Below are 19,513 nucleotides of genomic sequence, written 5' to 3'. Positions count from 1 at the left end.
CATGACTAAGTAAAAAATAGGCCCTGCAAGCGAGGAATTTAGCGATCGTATTTATCTGCACATTTCCAGAGACGCTGTCAGTGTCTGTTAAATCCTGTCTCTCCTCTTTCGGGGCTTTATTAAAGGTCCATGATCACAGCGAAGCCCTCAGTGGTGAAGGGTTGGATCTTGTGAATACGATGTCGCTTCTCCTCAGATCTGTGAATTGATACCTCTGACTAACTCATAATGAACCTGCCACATCTCACTGTGTTCGCATTGTCTCCTTCTCAGTCCTTAGATTATGTTCATCTCCAGAAAGTGAATACATTACGTGCTCGTCTGGCCTGCTGTAGAATACTCAATTACACGAGAAAGCTCGCCTGGTTCTGTTCATGAATAGATTACCAAGCACCACCTTGGCATACAAAAAAACTATTTGTACACAAGATAAATCTGTAGTCATCATTTGCACATCAAAAGCAATTCAGTCTTTGATCAAGATGAGGACATTTACATTTTATCATCACCCTCCCTGCTTTTCTCCAGCGAGCAGATGGACAAATTTGCTGCAGTGCCACTTTTGAAGAGAATGGAAGGCCAGTGGCAATGCACATCCACTGCCTGGACGTGAACACTTAAAAGAGGGATGACTGACAGCTGCGGTTACCATGGCGCTCCCGTCAGGTCAGCCTGTGGCCGGCTCTGCCCTAGCACAATGTCAGCTACAAAGATGGAAATCTCTACGGCTCGACATGGAGCAGAGCTGCGCTCTCTGTTGTGCAGAGCTGCCGATTTATTACAGACTGGGTGTCTGGACAGAGGGGCTTACCAGGCCTGGGATTTCTGTCTGGACATGCTCTGCCTCAGCCACTTTGAGTGCGGGGTCAGGTGGTAGATCAGCTGCCTGCAGATCTTGTCAGAGGACTTAATGGTGTCCGCATCCTGTAGAAGAGAGTGGGGAGAGTGTTTAGAATGGCACAAAACCACTGACAGTGGCGAAGCAGAGATTAGATTTTCTGCTTGTGTGTGTGCGGGAAAAACTTCAAAAACAATTCATTATTTCAGCTCATCCAGGCTTTAAACAAAGTTTCCTTTCTGTAATATCTTTCACATGAAAACAACAGAAGAGGTTTGTTACAATTCAAGACACCTTGAGCCACGGCTGAAGAAAACACAATTTAGCTGCCCTGCTGGAGCAAGAAAATCTAATCTCATGCAGTGTGCATTAGGGTGGGAAACACAGGAAGTACACAGGAGCAGTGAGATTCAACAGAGACACTGGTAAACATTGGTAATTTCTATTTATTAACCATATTGTGGCTGCTGGTTCTGAATGACTATCTCAAAATACTTAAATATTCGCTGCTGCAGGTTGAGACATACCGAGCTATGAATTTTTCTCTTTGCATGAAGAACTTTTTTATTTAACATACTTATTCTGTTCATTCCTTGAGGGTGACCACTTATATTTCATATATTATAGGTTACTCCAGTTTCATGAGTTTTCAGGTGTGAGATTCCAAAATGAGGAAACAAACAGCATTGAGCACAGCTCTCCAGGACTTAACAGCTGTTCCTATTTGTAGCTCCTCAAAAGCAGCACGTGTCTGCAGGATTGCTTTCAACCCTCTATCTGTAGAAATGTAAGTCGATAACATCCTCAGATTAGATTGTCATTGATCTAAGATTGCTCAACAAAAGGAGACCATCAGGGGAATATTTTTAGGGAAGATCGCTTTCTTTTTCAGAGTACCAACATTGAGCTTGATTTTCGCAGTAAAAAACTGACCTTCTTAGGACACTGCATCTCTCGAGCCAGGCTAAGCAGCAGCTCGTGGGAGATGGGGTCCACTAGGTTGAGGAAGGCAGCGTTTTTGTACAAGATGTCATTGAGCGAGGTGCCCTCCAAACCAAGATCCTAAAGAAATTAGAAGAATTACATCACAGAAAGAGGAAATTGAACAAACACCCTGCAATAATTACAATTAAACAGCGTGTCCTTGGACCTGCAGGGTGGAGAATGCATTTGTGATAGAAAAAGGGAGCCTCTGCTGTGTCAAGGGCAATGGGACTAGAAATGGAAAGATAAAAGAAATGTTTTGTTTTAAATATTCATTAAAGGAGACAGTGTTTTCATCTACAGTGGGAGAGTGAAATCTAGAGGGATTCGCAGGAAACGCTGTGTTTCAGCATATATAATCACAACACCATGGCACCGAGCCTCACTGCATATCCCAACATGCCAAGGGTGGTAATGTTTATACAAAATAAAAAGGGAAGAGTCTAGCACTTTCAGAACCATGACTTATCATTCAAAATTCTCCTGGAATAACTCAAAATACGTATTTAATTTGTTCCCCGTGTGATATTTCCCATGTTGTATATACTGTATATATATATATATATATATATATATATATATATATATATTTCTAACCAGATGACAGTGGCAGAAATTTGAGCAGGCCATAAATACATTTCCAAAGAAGTCAAAGCTGCCGACTGTCGAGGCAGTTTAATCTCACATGAGACAAAACCAACAGCTTCTGCATTAAAAACAAATCAAAGCTAAACTAAAAAAGAGCAGATTTTCATTCAGATGACTCCTTGACTGTGAGACACAGCTGTGTGTGCACTGACCTACAACAATCTGTCTTCATCAACACGGGTCCTGAGGAGGCAAAGCCCTTGTGGGAGCCCATGCAACTTTAACGGCAGATGCAAACCTTAGAGACATACAGTGTGCACACACCTGCGCAAGCACAGTTGCTTCTCTCTGGAACACAATCAGCATTGATTATAATAGACAGCTTGAGTGGGAGGTTGGCAGCTCCACACAACTGGCTCCTCCTTTAACAAGAGCAACAGTAAACACAGACTGAACCCAGGGCAGCCGAAACGCTGCTTCTGACCTCCTGGAAAAAACCAAAAGAAACAAGGTATAAAAATATCTCCCCATCTGAGTTTAGACACAATCAATTGTCATGTGCAGGCTCAGCATGAGACCATGAATCCTCGCCATATCTGCAGCACGGCTCAGATCTCTTCTCATATCTGGAGCAGAGCTCGGTGTTACACACTAATTAACTCTGCCTCAAACTTCTTTTAAATTCAAAGAACAGGATCTCTCAGACATCTGCCTGGTTGCAGTGCAGTGACAAAAGATAAAGTAAGCCTTATTTAATAACAGTGGAGCTCATTTGAAGGGAGCGAGCCCCTGTCCCCTGTGATGTGGCTGTCAAGATGCCTTGGCAAGTCAGTTTATCTCATCAGCCTGATTAAGGAGGTTCAACTCTCTCTCTCCCGTGTCAAAGCTTCAGAGTAATTAATGCTAGATTGGCCCACAGCTAAAAGAGAGAGGGAGGCCTGAGGGCAGGCAAACAAATGAGATCACTGAAGCTGCTGTCACATTTTTAGTGCACCTACATCTTTTAGGTATGTTTTAATGCTACATCTCTCACAGCAGGTGAGGAAAGGCTCAGAAAACAAACCTGTGTCTGTGATCCAACTCTAGTTCCTCAGCATAGCAGGGAATTCTCTAGGTCACGACTACCTGTTCATAGCTATTGACTATTTTTAGAGACCATGAGCACACTAGTGTTCTGGGCTTCATGACTGTGCATTTTTAATCTGATCCGATTGCGTTTTAAGATTTTTTTCATCTGCCAAAAGCTAAAACATCAACTCATGGAAAAAAACAAGTCATTTTCCATAAAAAAAACATTGTGAAGCAACAAAATATGACCCACAATATGAAAAAGCCACTGTTGAAGCCATGACAGTACGCTTCATTTGCATCTCTGTGACCTTCTCTCTCTGAGTAAGAGTTAATGAAACCTTTTGGAGAGGAATAATGTTGATTCTTTGGGCTCCAGGGCTTACATTGTTGCTGCTAGAGCACAGGCCATTACAGAGAGAGAGAAGGAGACATAAGAAGTGGAGAGGGTTGGAGGGGGGCAGGCCGCTCTAATGGGAGCAGTAGACCAGGCTTAGGAGAGGTGAGGATGACCACAGCAGAGCAAACAAGGACAGGTGTTGAGGGAGGATGGTGGCGTGTGTTGTAAAGACAATGATACATTTGGGATGAGGCGATGACACGCAGGATGCATCTGTGTCAGCATGGTGCACGTCTGCCCACGGGGAGAGTGTGTTGAGTCACATGCTGCGTCTGTCACTGAAACGATGTGTCACAGGTACACATGCTCTGCCAGTGGCCTAGTTCCTGTAGAAAAAAAATACTTCTGGAGGGAGTGGCAGCGAGGATGGGAGAAGGGCTGGGGTCGGAGGTTAGAAGTCAGAGGTCAGGGATGAGGTACATGCGCACATGTGACACAAATTAAACTACACACACACAACCTTGAACTTCTTGGCGAGGACACTCATTGGCGTGATGCATTCCCTAAAGCTCCTTACCCTATCACTAGCCATCACAATGAAATGCCAAACATAAAGCTTATCCTGCTCAAACCTACATCTACAAGTAATTTCATAGAAAGTGGGTCAGCGCGTAATAAAAGGCAGAGTAAGGCTCAAAATGGTCCTCACGGAGATTTCTGTACACACGTATGGGAGCATCCCCTGCTTGTTGCCCCATCTGTTGCTTGGGGGACATGTTAATAAGGATGCCCGGAGCAGCATCAGCACCAGAGCAGCGGCAGCTCAGTGTAAACAGGTTGTTGACGGGGCTCCTGCAGGCCGAGCTGTGCGCACATACTCTGTCCTCTTACCTTCCTCAGTAATTTGAGCACGTCGGTCGCCTGCTCGATCCTGCGCTCTCGGAGCAGCTTCTGAATCTCCTTGATCCACGCCACCCGCCTCATGTACGGGCTGTGGTTGCTCCTGCGCAGCATCCCGGGCAGTTTGTCCGATTTCAGCATCAGCGCGAACAGAAAGTCCCCGCCGCCCCGTCCGCCGCCCCGGTCGCTCACCTCCCCGGCGCCATCCAGAAGCTTGCGTCGCTTTTTGGAGAAATTCTCATTGTCCAGGCTGCTCTGTCTGCTCAGTCTGGAGCCCATCGTGACCTCTCTCTGTGGGCGCTATGATCAGCCCCCGGTGTTGTTTGGTTGTTGTTTTCCTGGCAGCAGCTGATGCTCCTCACTGGATGCTGGATATCAGCGCCGTGCTGTCTGTCTGGCTCTGGCCGTCAGCAGCACCACTGATCCGGTGCGGAGCTGCAAAATATCCCGGTGCGACAGTTTCAGTTTATCACCATCCTCTCACACCGCTGTTATTTTGACTTTTGCACCCGTGCACTGAGAAATATGTGAATGCGCATGGCTCGTGTGATGATGATGATGATGATGATGAGGGATGCTCCTCGGCTGCTTCATCCTCCGGCTGCTCTACGCTGCTGTTTAGGTTTGTGCACCGTGGAGCGTCCGACCAATCCCAGCATCTGCTCATCCTCCAAGCCCTGAACCCCCTCCTCCTCCTCCTCCTCCTGTTGGTAGCTACAGAGCAGAATAAAAGACTCGAAGATGTCAGTGCTGTTTTTTTTAACATCTCAGGCAAATATGAAATGCACAATCCCTAAAAACATACAAGACAATATCTCAGTGGCTGATCAAGGATTTTTCTGAATCAGGGGCCACAATTTACTCGTACATGGATGTTATATTTCCAACATGTACAATTCCCGATTCAGTAACATACCAGTCCTTCCTTGTTCACTGTTAGCTTTATATCTTTGATTCAAGGCCACACATCGTTGAATATATTTAGAATTTTGTTCATTTTTCAAGCACATTGTGTTCTAAACTAACAATTCTCAAGAAATCGTCACATTTATTGTTAGTATTGTTATTGTTAAAAGTGCCCCCTGGCTCCGCTCGAGGGGTTCCGCCTCTGGCTACACTAAACATGAGCTGCAACCAGCAAATAATAAGCATAGCTTAGCATAAAGACCAGAAACAGATAAAAGAACTAGCTCTGTGTTTGCACCTTAGTTCATTTACAGATTTAAGGACTTTTGCACACATAAACATGTTTTTGAGACGTAAACTAAATTATATGAAATGGCTGTGATGAAAGACATAAATGCTGCTATTAATACTGACATTGCCGACCAAATTCTTAATGAAATCATATTCTTAATGTCATATTTATTGTTAGTGATTAGTTTATTAAAAAAAGCAGTACCTACTGCAGCACCAATTTCAGCTTCAGCCACTGCCTCCCTGACCCCGTCCATGGATCTGCCCCTGCAAAAACTAGAAATGTATGAGAACTCAGATTCAGGGCTTGCCTGTGTCATATTAATACTTCAGTATAATATAAAGTTTGTCTTTTCTTTTTCCCACTCGCCCAAATTTGAGCTTTGCCAGTGGCCCTGGGTAAATATGAATGTTTCTTTTAGCACAGTTGTTAACAGCCACTGCACAGGCTGTCAGACCCTGTTTGCATCTGTCACAACTCCACTAAATCATAGTCACTGTTTGAAGAACATCCATGTCCCAGCGTACCTTTCTGTCACATGCGTCTGTATCTTGTTCACATACCCACAGGGGTCACTGAGGGGGGACTCATCAGTGAGGCTACATTAAAGACTATAGAGACAGCTCTTAGTGAAGATATCTTATCACACACAGCGTTTGCAGATTGTATTGAATTCAGTGTAACCAGATGGTGATGTTGTGATATTGTGTGCAACTCTAGTACTTGTAGGTCCTTTCATTGTGGGTTCAGAGAAAGTGATTCATGTTTTGAACTTGATTAAGTCTCACTCTTGTTTAGTGCAGCAGAACAGTTGAGCTACTGTAAATATTTCCCTTAGCTGAACTCCACTCACTGGAGCCAGTCTGCTGCATGTTTTCCTTGAGGTTGTCATTATGACCGACTTGTTCCCTTCATTTGATGTATCATCATGCTACTCATTACTTTTGTCAGAGCTTTGTCTCTCTCTTGAAATGATGTCATGGCCTAAACACACACAACTGTTGTCCCTGCTCTTGTGTTCTTGTTAGATTTTGAATATTGTGGGATCCCCTGAGAGGTCACAAGATCTGGAGGGGTCTCATACTCCTTCCCCCCGCAGCATTTCAAGGGCAGGGTCTAATCTTGAAACTGTTCTTTGTGTTTCAACAACCAGAGAACTCACTCTCAGCCAAATAAATTGTACTTTGCTGGTCAAGAAGAAGGAATAATTTACGTCAGGGGCTGGGGGGTGGGATTATCGTGACCAACAAGATCAACCAATACATTGTAACCACCATTCTTAAAGAAGTCTGTGTGTTGTGTGTATAGTGCAAACTAACTCAAAAAAGCAATCATGACAGGCAGTACAAATGCTTTGGACCAGTCATGTTTGGATGGCATTTGCAAAGCCAGGAGGATTCTGCAGTCCTGCATGTATAGTTGAGGTTTTGCTTGAAGTAGGCGCTAATGTTGCTGGGAGACATATAGAGTGACATATACAGTGATGTAATGACATGGCTGTATGGCGGCTCTGGCCCGTGGAAAAACAAACTGGTTTTTGAAATGTTCATAAGTTAAACCAACTCTGAGCCAGCTCTATAGCACCAGGTTTACCTTGGTTAAAAGTGGTTGTGAGATGATTGAGAGGGCACAGCAATTCTCACACTTATATTTCAGCTAAGATGTATCATATCTTCTGTGGTTCCTGAGGGAATTTAAAAAAACCTGGGTGATGTCATCGGGGTTATCTCAGCCAGACTTGTCGTGTTAAACAGACAGCAGCCGTTATCGACTGGAGCTGTGGGATTTGAAAGACTGGGACATTTATGAGGCAGACAGGGTCTAATTTAAGAAAACATCACTGAGGTACATCAGGGGAATTGTATGATCTAGGATTTGAGGATTTGTTTTTGATCACTGACTAAAAATCAAAATATCTATTCTTAAAAGAATCTCCTCCCAAATAAACACAAACAGAACAGTCTGGTATTTTTCATTGTCTGTAAATACTAAAAATAAACTGCATAAAATACTTAATATGTCCAGTAAGAAACTGTAAGACAATCTATCTATCTATCTATCTAAATTATTAGATGATTTTACCTCTTTGTGACTCCAGTGAACCAACAGGTTGAGAAGATTTAACATAGGGCTCTAAGAGATTAAATGAAGACCAAATAAAAAAGCACACAAATCATGCTGACTGACAGGAAGCAACAATACATTGATCTAATAGATCTGCCACCATAGAGATTAAACCTGGTCGGAGATCTTTGTTGCACAATTGTAGATGTGCCAAAAATACAAATACAAGTTATCATCTGATTATAATGAACATGTTCAACGACCTTCATTTAAACACAGGCTACAGACACATGTGTCCACCTCTGCTTGGAAAGAAGTAGCTGATTTTTCAAATGATAATAGCAGCACACACTCTATGGAGGCCCTGTCATTAAAGGGCTATAGTCAAATGTAAAAAAACACATGACATCATCTTCTTCTCCACTGTGGCCGAGGTACCTGTAGCCAAGGAACAACAGCAGCGTGTCAGTTGATTTGCTGCAGAGGATACAGTACAGACACTGCCTTTATTGTGTGAAAATTATCTGAGCAAATCATAGAGGGTAGCAGCGTATTCCTCCTAGCAAAGTCAAACTGAAACCCATAAGCCTTTAGCTGAGGGATAAAAATATAAACACGTGCCAGCGGATATTTCATAAAACATCCTCCATCCAGTGACAGTGATGTGCCCACAAAAACTGAAGGAAGGCTTTGTCGTGATGTGCAACAAATAGATATGAAATTGTCCTCTTCCGCTATAAATCAGCTGACTCTGTCCATTAAATCAACTCACATCCTAAGGGTGGCTCTGAACCTGGGAGATCCAGAACAGGATAGCAGTGATTAGATTATGCCACTATCACAGCCGCAGCAGTAGCAGCAGCCCACATGCTCCTCTCACAGTGCTTTATCAATGCGGCCCAGCAACAGTCATGCTCAGCACCACAGAAGGGTAGTTTCTCATTGAGGAGCTCCTGCCACCAACGCTGCCAGCTTGGACCTGTGCTGCTGGGATGGAGGCTCAGGCATCTCAATCAGTGTGAGGATGCTGGCAGAATAAACCAAATAGACTGTGACACGGTTACTGAGCATGGCAACGGTGCCGGGTAAACCAATCACACAGAGCCCCAGAGTCAGGGCTGGATGCCGGCTGCATCTGTAAACAGACCACTCTCACCTTCACTTTAGCCAACCTGCCATATTGATATCAGAGCCAAATGGAAGGTTAGGGAGAGACCAACTCAAAAGTTTCACTCACAAGAAGACTAAGAATTAAATGTGCACTCCCTCACTAATATTCCTATAAGATCAGACATACAGTCGTAGCATTCATGACCTTAGTCCTCCCACTCCCATCTTCCTCTGTGTCTATGTCTTTTTTTAATGTCTGTGTCTTTAAAAAAAATGAAACGTGGACAAATGAGGCACATGCCTATTATCTAAAAAGCTTTGCTCAACAACAACGTGACGTCATAGCAAAGTAACACCTTAAAACCACAGAGAGCACGATGCTCCATCATCACGAAAACCAGAGATGACACATCATGCTCCATCACTAGTGGCACACACTGTGAGTTAGCTTCATCTCTCTCGTTTTGTCCTTTATTCTAACATCTGTCTGAGCAAATACAACTAAAGGTGAGTGGATTTTCTTCTCTCGCTTCTTAACAGATTGTTGTGTGGTGTGAATTTATCTCGAGATGTGAAATAAAGAGTTTCTCTGACCGGAGTTGTCTTTGGGTCATTTAATAGAAAGCTCTGCAGAGGGTTACACAGTCAGCACGAATGCTCAGAGTGGAACAACCCCGAATAGGGAAAGAAGAAGGTTTTTATACAATCGGGTAAACAGGAAACATAAGAGACAATCGTTACTGAATAGCATGAACACTGAAGAAATCTGTGCTCTTGCTTCTGCAAGAAAGAGGATGTTTGCTAGCTGCACAGATCGATATCAACAAGAGGATCATCATCAAGTAAGGTCATGAACTGAGGTTACATCTACCAAGTGCATAGCAAAACCCAGGGCATTTGTTAGTTAAAGGTAAAAAAGAAAAAAGCTATCTGTCTAGTTTTGAATCATCTGCACGTACGCCAGACATTTCCTCTTTTGCGAGCACAAGTTGATGAAGTAAAGTTTATATGCAAATTTCCATTACACTTCCCCCTTTTTATCATACAATTATCACAAGTATGTACAAACTTCATTAAACAACAAACATCAACCCTAAAAACAGAGATTCAATTTAAGGTATCATGAAATATGAAGTAGGAAAATAAATCGAGCTTCGAGGTGGATGTGGCAAGCATGGGGAGTGCAATAATTCGGAAAACAAAAAACAATTATACACAAGTGTCAGAGTCAGAGTCATCGGAGCAGTCTGAGTCGAGGTAGTCCGGAACTGGGAACAAGTCAGGAGTGTCTGAAACGGAGAAGGGTACGGACTGATAGGACAGCATAGACTTAGTAACACCTGCATCAATCGTACGGATGATGAGGCCTCGTACACAAGGGATTAAACAACAGCCACACAGGGCAAAGATAACCAGAAACAGAACAACTGCAGAGAGAGAAGAGAGAATAACGCCTTTCCAATTATGAAAAAATGTCTGCATGGAGGACCAATCAAAGGGATGGGCAATTCTCCGTCCATTCTTTACTGAGGGATTCTAAGGCAGCAATGGCTCTGGAGACAGAACCATCAAGTGCTGTGTTGTTTGGGATGTAAGTACAACAGGCATCTCCAAACATGAAACATACACCACCTCTTTCAGCTAACAACAAATCTACAGCCATCCTATTTTGCCAGGACATAAGGGAAGTAGGGGACAGTTGATCTGCAAGACCTGTTACAGCAGCGGAAGTGTAGTTAATGAAGCATTGTTGATTATAGTAAAGATAATTAATCCATTCTGTTTCTTCTGAGTCTCAACAGCAGTGCCAATCCACGGAATGGAATGAACATATCCACCAGCAATTTCATTATGAGCCTTACATTTTTCGGGCACGCCTCTGGGCATGCCAATGGCATCAAAGTCAATGACATTATCAAAGCTGCCAAAGGGACCCACAGAGCGCTTGGTGATATGGTGACATTGGCGGGGAGGGAGGACAGACAGAGCACTCAAACATAGTTTGAAACTGGTGCAATTTGGAATTCCTGGGCTAAAAGAGCTATGGCACGCAAACCAGTCCAAATAGCAGGAAGATGACGTCTAGTAGTACCACAAATCCAAATAACATCAGGATACGGCCCAATACCAGCATCAAAAGCATCGCATTTGCATCTTCTACCAAAACTGCTGACTTCCACAATTTCCTGGCCAACCTTAGAGGACTGGGGAATACTAGCGCATTTGGGTGGGTAAAGGGTGTGGATTTTATGCCAAGGTAATGAAGTGGCACCGACTTGTGTGTTACCATAGGTCCGATTGAAGCAGGTAAATGTCGCATCAGGTGCAATTGGTAACTTACCAGAGGCTATCTGTGGCGGTTTCAGGGTCTTAATTGACATGTCAGGGCAAGTACGGAAGAGAGTGCTGTTTTACTACCAATGTGTCTGTCTAGAGGCGCGCACGATAATGCAGTCTAGGGGGCAAACTGGCTTGCCTTTCCCTCCCCCGGACTGACATGAGCCATCATCAGGAAAAGAAACAATAGTCAGCGTAGTTCTATAATCTTGACAGGCCAAACACGATGAGCTAAATGATGTATGAACAGTGTAATTTATGTGTTGAAACCATAAATTCCTTTATATCCATGACGGGGCCCGAGTAACTTCTCTTGTGTCTAGTCATCTGAGACTTCAACAGGAATATGTCTTAGCAGAATAATGGGCAAAACAACAATCAAGGAAATCACAAATAACATGCACAGTGAGCCCCTGAGGCCACAAAACCCTGGATATTGAAATGGATGCCATGGGCGTGGTCTGTCCATGGTTTCAATTGCCAGGTGGATTTCTTCCTGCTATTGGATTTGGTTGAGAGCAGTGTAACTGCGTACCTTCTGTTGTGGCAGAATGCTCATGTGCTAATCACACAATACTTTGGTGATTCTCAACCTGTGGGAGTATCAGTGTGTGTGGTTTCAGCTGGAGGCGTCAGCTGTTCAGATGGTACTCATTTGCAGTGGTTTGCGTGGATCCAGTTGGGTCTTTCAGCAACTTTCACTGCAGTGTGGGTTGTGAGCAGCACCTGGTAGGGCCTTGCCACCTGCTTGAGCACCAGTTCTTTCTCCAAAATCCACCACGAAATCACCTGGATGGAGGTTGTGAAGTGGTTCAGTAGCTGGATTAGGAAGGGAGGATGTCACCTGTTTCCTGATGTCTGAAAGAGCATTAGTCAGGTTAGAACAATAGGACAACATATCATGATCACACAAGTCTGTGGATGGAAGTGGAGAGGGTGGAGGACCCACACCAATGTAGGGAGGAGTTGTAAAAAGAATCTCATTAGGTGAAAGGTTAGACCATTGTCCATGTGAGACCTATTTCTTCACAGCACTTCACAAGCTTATTCTAGAGTGTGCCACTCTCTCGTTCCACAGCTCCACCACTAGCTGGATGATATGTACAACATGTTCGCACATCCATTCCTAGATGACGAAGTGTCTGCCGTTGTCACTTGAGATTCTGAGAACATCACTATCAGAACAGACAGAAAAACCAACACAGTTAGTACCAGAAACAAGGGTTACGTGAGGCGGCCCCATCTACATACAGATTCAAGTCAGAGTTAAGAAGAGGTTCGTCAGAAAGGTCAGGTCATGTTCAGTGACACAGTGACTCATCTGGAAGCGGGAGAAGCGTGGCTGATTCAAGGTTGAACAGCGTTTCACTGTGTCGTTGGGCATATCAAGAAGAACAGTGCGATACCGCAACCAGCGAGCAGCAGAGAGATGTGAGGTCTTCTGTTCTATGAAAATGAGAGACACAGCATGGGTGACAAGAAGCGCCAAGTCAGAGTAGCCTACGATGTCACATGAGGCAAGAACTGCTTTTTCACAGGCGGCCAGTGCACGCAAGCAACGTGGAAGGCCAGCTGCCACTGGGTCGAGTTTGGCAGAAAAGTAGTTGACGGGACAATATTTGTCACCAAGAGACTGAAGGAGGACGGAAGTCATGCAGCGGCCTCTTTCAGCAAAGCGTTCGTATCTGTTTCACATTGCTCCTGTGTGGGACTGGCAATGAGTAGATCATCAACATACTGCAAGAGAGCTGAACCTGGAGTGAGGAGGAGAGGTTCAAGACTAAAAAAAGCATTTGATAAGTCTACAACCGAAAACCACGCTGCGTCAGGTGGAATTTTGGAAAGCAACGTTAAAGGGTTGGGCACAATAGGCAATCGAGCAATTACAGCATCATTCACAGCCTTCAAATCCCGCACAAATCGCCACTCAGAAGGTTGACCTTTCTCAACTTTACCATTATCAAAGGTTTGGCTAGCATGATGAAACTGATTGGTGATGTCTGGAAGAGAAGAAACTTGTGTCTGAGCTGAGTGGGTTGTGTCTGACTGTGACACACATGTGTTGATTTTCCAGGAAAATGGTTGGGAAGCCCCTGATTGCTGGCCTGGTGGTTCTCCTAGTGGCTGCAGTGAGCCTGTTCCTGGGGGTCATCATGGGGCTGGGGAAGAAAAACCCGCCTCCCACCGCGGACCACTTCTACTCGAAGGCCGCTGTGGCTGCTGATGCTGGAAAGTGTTCAGAAGTGGGGAGGTGAAAAGTATTTTATTTTCCAGATGTTCAGTCGTAGCACATTTGTCTCTGTCTGGATGTGTGCTTCAAAGTTTTGTTTTTTAATCAGGTCTGTTCTTGTGTTTCCAGAGACATCTTGAAGAAAAACGGTTCAGCCGTGGACGCTTCCATCGCTGCCTTGCTATGTGTCGGCCTTCTGAACGCTCACAGCATGGGCATTGGTGGAGGACTCTTCTTTGTCATCTACAACGCTTCCACAGGTGAGTGTGCATCATCATTCGTACCTTGTCATCAAAGCTAACTGCGCCAAAGTCATCAATCTGTCCTCCTTTCCTGCTCAACAGGGAAGGTGGAAACCATTGATGCGAGAGAGACAGCGCCCATGAACGCCACTGAAGACATGTTTGGCAACAACACCGAGCTCTCTCGTACAGGTAGCAACCGGCTGTTTCTCAGATGCAGAGGAGAGAGGGAGATTCACTCAATGCAGATCTGACTTCTTTGAGTTCTGTGACATTACTGGAGCCACTGTAAAGCATCTCCTGAGGCCAGAAAGGGATTTAGAGAGGATAAATATTTTTCGTCTTAGTTCTGTCTGTCCAGCTCTTCTTGAATATTCTCACTTAAAAATCTTTTTGCCTCTCTCCTCTCTGCAGCACAGTATCTGTAGAGGCTCCAGTGTGTCTTTGTGCTTCCCACAGACAACAGACAGAAAGACAGAGCTTATGATATTCACTTTAGTGTTATGACTGTCTCTACATGACAGGTGGATTGTCCATAGCCATTCCCGGGGAGATCCGTGGTTACGAGATGGCTCACAAGAGGCATGGCAGGTTGCCATGGAAGGAACTGTTTGAGCCCAGCATTGCCTTGGCTCGCCATGGTTTCCCTATAGGAAAAGCTTTGGCTCATGCCATCTTCAAGAGCAAAGATTCAATTGAAGGAGATGCCAACATGTGGTGAGGATGAAGCATGACAAAGAAATACAAGCTAAGTTGAAAAGCAGCGACAATGGCTCTAATAGCTTTTTCTTATTTTATGACTTGAATTTAACACAAGGATGTAACAAAAAGGCATATTTTGACATCTTGTTGTTCTAAGTTCTAAAAGATTGATATGATAAATCTGGAAATGGGGGAAACAAGTCATACCACCTACCCTAATACTAAACATCTCATTATTATTCTTGACAGGCCAAATTTTTGTCAAATGTCACTCATCTACAACATCTAAAAACGTTGCATGGGAGCTGGGATTCCTAGACTTGTCTACAAAATTCCAGGAAAAAGTTCAGATAGTTTAACATCTGTAAAACCACAGTTTATTGTTTCTATATTTAGCTTTTGGTTCATATTATACAAACAAGCTAAAGCTACTTAATAATGTCCATAAAGTGATAGTTCACCACAAAATTAAATTTCAATAATTTACTCATAAATTTGTTTTCCTTTTCTGGCACCAAATACTCAGTCCTGTTAGGTTTGTTAAGTTTAAACTGGGATGATGTCATACGCAATGAAAATATACCTTTCTGGATTTCTGGAATATTGTTTTCTGTTACTCTTTGGGGCACTAGTCAGACATTTTCAAATTACATTCATAGCAGCTTTATTCTTCTACAGACTTAAACATTCCAGGGATTCTCATCATTTTCCTTTTGTCCATCTTTCAGTGAGATATTTTGTGATTCTCAAAAAAACATCCTGAAGGAAAACGATATCGTCAGATTCCCAAAGCTGGCCGACACATACCAAAGAATAGCAGAAGAGGGGCCTGATGTGTTTTATAATGGGTCAATGGCACAGAGTATCGTGGAGGACATCCAGGCGGCAGGTCGTGTTTTCTTCTTCATTTTTATCTTAAACATTGTCTGATACATGAAGAAATAAATGTTAAATTGGCTCAGAAACAAATTTCAACCAAGCCTTAACAAAATACAGCCTCAGTATTTCTGACATTACACATCATTTTAAATTCACTCTGTTCTTTCTGTGCCCACTCAAGGTGGCATTATAACCCTCGATGATTTGTTGGAGTACCAACCTGTGCTGAACGAGAACCCTCTGAAGCTGAACGTTGGGGAATACACCATGCATGTCCCAGACGCCCCCTCCAGTGGCCCTGTGCTGGCACTCATACTCAACATAGTGGATGGTGAGCAGCTTGGCTGAGTGCTTGTGCAGCCATGCAGAAGAGAGGATGCCAGGTTTCCCCAGGTCATCCCTGAACTGTTCCTCTGCCTCTTTGGGAAGCAGAAAAACCAAGCTGCTGCTCCGCTGTGCTCGCCAAATTTAATTCACCATCGACGCCCCATCTGTGGCGACAGAGAATCTTTAGTCATGCTTTAAATAAAAAGTGGCACCATTAATTTCAAATTAGGGATGAAATTTAATGTGTTCATATATGACTCTAAACGCTCCCTCAGACACAGATCTGCTGGAAGGGCTCATGTTGTTACTTGACTTAATGTTTAATGACCTGCCACAGACAGAAATGGGTTTTTAGTACAATGATGGAGAAGCATCATTACCTGCGGAGGCAGAGAAATTGTAATTCATTTACTCCAGACATGATTTTTTTTGCTGTGGATATTTTGCAGGGTACAACTTCTCAGACACCAGCGTCTCTACAGCAGAGACGAAGACTCTGACGTATCATCGCATTGTAGAGGCCTTTCGTTTTGCTTATGCCAAGAGGAGCAGACTTGGAGACCCACGTTATCTCAACATTACTGATGTAAGTCTCAATGCGTCAGATGTTTACTTTAGAGCATTTCTAACTTCACTGTACTCAGTATGATCACAGTTGTATCCTGCTAGCCTCTATTATGGGAGAAAGGATATAAAATTCCTTGTTTAAGGGAAACATGAGCATTTGTTTTTCATTGAATTTGATATGGAGAGTGCTCATTAATCAAAATAATGTAAATGAGTAAGCTACATAAGCTATTTTCCTCTGTTGCCCCATAGCCAGTTTTTACAAGCTACCTGAAAGAAAATAAATCTGATCTCTTATATGATTACAAATAACTATGGATTATTCATGTGTATTATACATACCAATCAAACTAACCGACGAGAAACCACTTAATTAAAACACTGGACCTGACAAATACTTAAAATACATGCTAAAAATTAAACTATACAATTCAACACTCAGCCACAGATATGCATGTAAACTAAATCACAAAAGATAAAGTGGAATCATAACACTTTTTTAGCCTTGACTGGTTTCTGTATTGTTACAAATCTACTGTTTTGTATTTATTATCGTCATGACGAACTGAGAGTTCTGCAGCTGACTTGTTTTTCTCTCCTCAGCTCATCCACAACATGACCTCAGACTACTTTGCTGATGGCATAAGAAGTAGAATTACAGATGACACCACCCACCCAGACAACTACTACGAGCCAGACTATTTTGTCCCAGACAACCACGGCACAGCTCACCTGTCGGTCATAGCTGAGGATGGAAGCGCAGTGGCCGCCACCAGCACCATTAATCTATAGTAAGAAGTCAAGCTTGTCAAGTAAATGTATTTTCCTGAACAGCCAGTCAGAGAGAAAACAGTTTTGTTGCAAATTGTTTGCAAGAATCATGAATCATTACAAAGCTGTTTTACTTCCCCAGTTTTGGCTCCAAAGTCATGTCTCGATCAACTGGGATCATCTTCAACGATGAGATGGACGACTTTAGCTCTCCGTACATGACCAATGGGTTTGGAATCCCTCCCTCACCCAACAACTTCATCCAACCAGGTGTGGCTGGACTGAGTTGTCACACTTGTATTGCTCCAACCCTCTTGTTTAGGGGTGGACTTCTGTTTTGATGGATGGTGTTGCTAAATTAGGCCTTGTTCCACAGTCATTTAGTCCTTTCTTTAGTGAGGAGGATGCAAAGGTGAAATTTCGAACAGCCTTTCACTTGCTCCTGCATTTATCATTGTCAGGAGCTCTGATATCTCCAGCTCACACACAGCATCTTTCTCCTCCCCCTTTTTGCAGAGACAAGCTAATTTCCAACTTCAAACTGTGGCTCGCTGCTGCCCTTTAATGTGTTTACAGTTGTTTTAAATGTGTGTCATGACTGCTCAGGGACTGTTGAACCAAAAGGTAAACAATTTATCCATTCAGCAGTCGTAGCCACATTGTGTTTATCTGTTGGCAGGCAAGAGGCCGCTGTCGTCCATGTGTCCCACTATCATCTTTGACAAAGAGAACAGAGTGAAAATGGTTGTAGGAGCATCTGGAGGCACTAAAATCACCACAGCCACTGCCTTAGTAAGTCAGAGTCCTTCACACATACACACACAAACACACACCTATCTGACATCTTGCATTTTCTGGCTAAAAACAGGTAATCCTGAACTCCTTGTTCTTTAACTACGACCTAAAGAAAGCTGTGACGGAGCCGCGAGTCCACAACCAACTCAATCCAAATATGACAGTGGTGGAGCAGGACTTTGAAAAGGTGGGTCACACATCATGGGCATTGCTGATTTAAGAGGCACGTTACTTATTGGAAACTAATTCAGCTACAAATGTCTGTAAATTGCCTCATTTACATCATCCTGAGGGACATAATGTCTGTTCCAAGTCCAAGTTGGTGACAGAGGACAGAGGAAAGCCTAGGGGATCACCATAATGAATTAGGATTAATCCCATTTAATATCTGTGTAAGTTGATTTACTGGGTGCTAGATAGAAAAACATCCAGAATTGTAAGGTTACATGATGCAGAATGGACACAGAAAAAAGAAAAAGTATGTTCCTCTATAACATTACTGACCTCTATCAAAGAGTGGTAACACCACATGCACAAGACTCTACATGTTTGTCTGTGTGATGATACCATGGCAGAGTGTGCTGGAGGGTCTGGTCCAGAAGAACCACGTGACACAGCTGCTGAGGACTCCAGACTCGGTGGTGCAGGCGGTGGTGCGGCAGGGAGAGCGTCTCTGTGCGGAGTCTGACCCCAGGAAAGGAGGCTACCCAGCGGGATACTGACCGTGACCTCAGGCCCTCCTCAAAGACACTTGGACAGAGCCACAGTAATCAAAAAGGTGTCCACACCAAGGAACCAAGCAGTGTTTAAGCTATGGAGACAGCCACCAATCCTTCTCCTTTACTCAAACATGGAAAGTGACTCAATTACAATACCTCTTTCACTCAAACTCAACTATTCAACATTACTTATTCCTTTGGCATTCATTTTGTGTTTTGAAGTAAAGTAAGAGGTTGCACCTAGTTTGACTCCTGTATCATCACTACTGGATACTGGTCAGGTAGGGAAGGCCGAAACACATTTGGTTCTACACTCTAAACCTATTTTATAAATAATAAATTGATGTTAAAGGTTTCATCACTATGTTTTAGTTAACAATCCGAGTGGTTTTAGGTTGTCCATGTTTTCATTTCTTTTATTGTCTAAGTAAAAAGAATAAGGGGTTGGGTGTTGTTTTTACGTCAAAATGGTGAAAACAAGTATCGACTGACAAGCACTGATCAATTAAAAAATAAGGACACCTCAGGTTGTTTGCCTGTTTTCCCAAAATGTCTACCTACATCTTTCTCCTGATGTAAGCTGATCGTGACATCCACATCATTTAGCAGAAACTGGCCGTGTTGTTTTCTACCGTCACTCTCTAGTGAAACTGTAAATGTTTAATATCGAGTAGAGGTCAGGTGAATGTATAGTGTATTCTGAAAAATACATTTGCAGATATATTTTTCTAAACATACATTGTTCTTATGCCATGTTTGTTGCCATGCTTGTTATTAAACATTTTGAACAAAGATGCTATATTTTACCATAGAAACTGTGCTGTTTCTGTACTGAAATGTTAGGCACGAGATCA

General features: G+C 43.3%; 2 protein-coding genes across 4 annotated transcripts in view; one reads left to right on the top strand and one right to left on the bottom strand.

The window, feature by feature from the left end:
• The window catches only part of lrrc75ba (leucine rich repeat containing 75Ba), a 13,812-nt gene extending 8,681 nt beyond the window's left edge, over nt 1–5,131 (bottom strand). Inside the window, exons 1-3 of one of the 2 annotated variants that reach the window (XM_020093641.2) lie at nt 4,710–5,131; nt 1,772–1,900; nt 812–924 (exon numbers count right to left, since the gene is read on the bottom strand). In XM_020093641.2, the coding sequence (XP_019949200.1) occupies nt 812–924; nt 1,772–1,900; nt 4,710–4,997 (530 nt within the window). In that variant the 5' untranslated portion in view covers nt 4,998–5,131. The remainder of the gene's footprint in view (nt 1–811; nt 925–1,771; nt 1,901–4,709) is intronic. The other variant, XM_069524159.1, reaches the window with a different exon arrangement.
• The window catches only part of ggt1a (gamma-glutamyltransferase 1a), a 26,846-nt gene extending 7,378 nt beyond the window's left edge, over nt 1–19,468 (top strand). The window contains exons 1-13 of one of the 2 annotated variants that reach the window (XM_069524158.1): nt 9,496–9,597; nt 13,502–13,678; nt 13,787–13,917; nt 14,002–14,091; nt 14,424–14,616; nt 15,330–15,490; nt 15,662–15,811; nt 16,257–16,393; nt 16,978–17,165; nt 17,288–17,415; nt 17,825–17,937; nt 18,014–18,127; nt 18,516–19,468. In XM_069524158.1, coding sequence (XP_069380259.1) covers nt 13,506–13,678; nt 13,787–13,917; nt 14,002–14,091; nt 14,424–14,616; nt 15,330–15,490; nt 15,662–15,811; nt 16,257–16,393; nt 16,978–17,165; nt 17,288–17,415; nt 17,825–17,937; nt 18,014–18,127; nt 18,516–18,662 — 1,725 coding nt within the window. In that variant the 5' untranslated portion in view covers nt 9,496–9,597; nt 13,502–13,505 and the 3' untranslated portion in view covers nt 18,663–19,468. Of the gene's footprint in view, nt 1–9,495; nt 9,598–13,501; nt 13,679–13,786; nt 13,918–14,001; nt 14,092–14,423; nt 14,617–15,329; nt 15,491–15,661; nt 15,812–16,256; nt 16,394–16,977; nt 17,166–17,287; nt 17,416–17,824; nt 17,938–18,013; nt 18,128–18,515 lie in introns of those variants that run through there. The other variant, XM_069524157.1, reaches the window with a different exon arrangement.
• The last annotated feature ends 45 nt before the right edge of the window (nt 19,469–19,513 follow it).

The sequence above is a fragment of the Paralichthys olivaceus genome, chromosome 4, assembly GCF_024713975.1.
Source record: "Paralichthys olivaceus isolate ysfri-2021 chromosome 4, ASM2471397v2, whole genome shotgun sequence".
In the NCBI taxonomy this organism is placed as follows: Eukaryota; Metazoa; Chordata; class Actinopteri; order Pleuronectiformes; family Paralichthyidae; genus Paralichthys; species Paralichthys olivaceus.
Note: the sequence above shows the minus strand (reverse complement) of the source record. Positions and strands in the feature narration are given on the sequence as shown.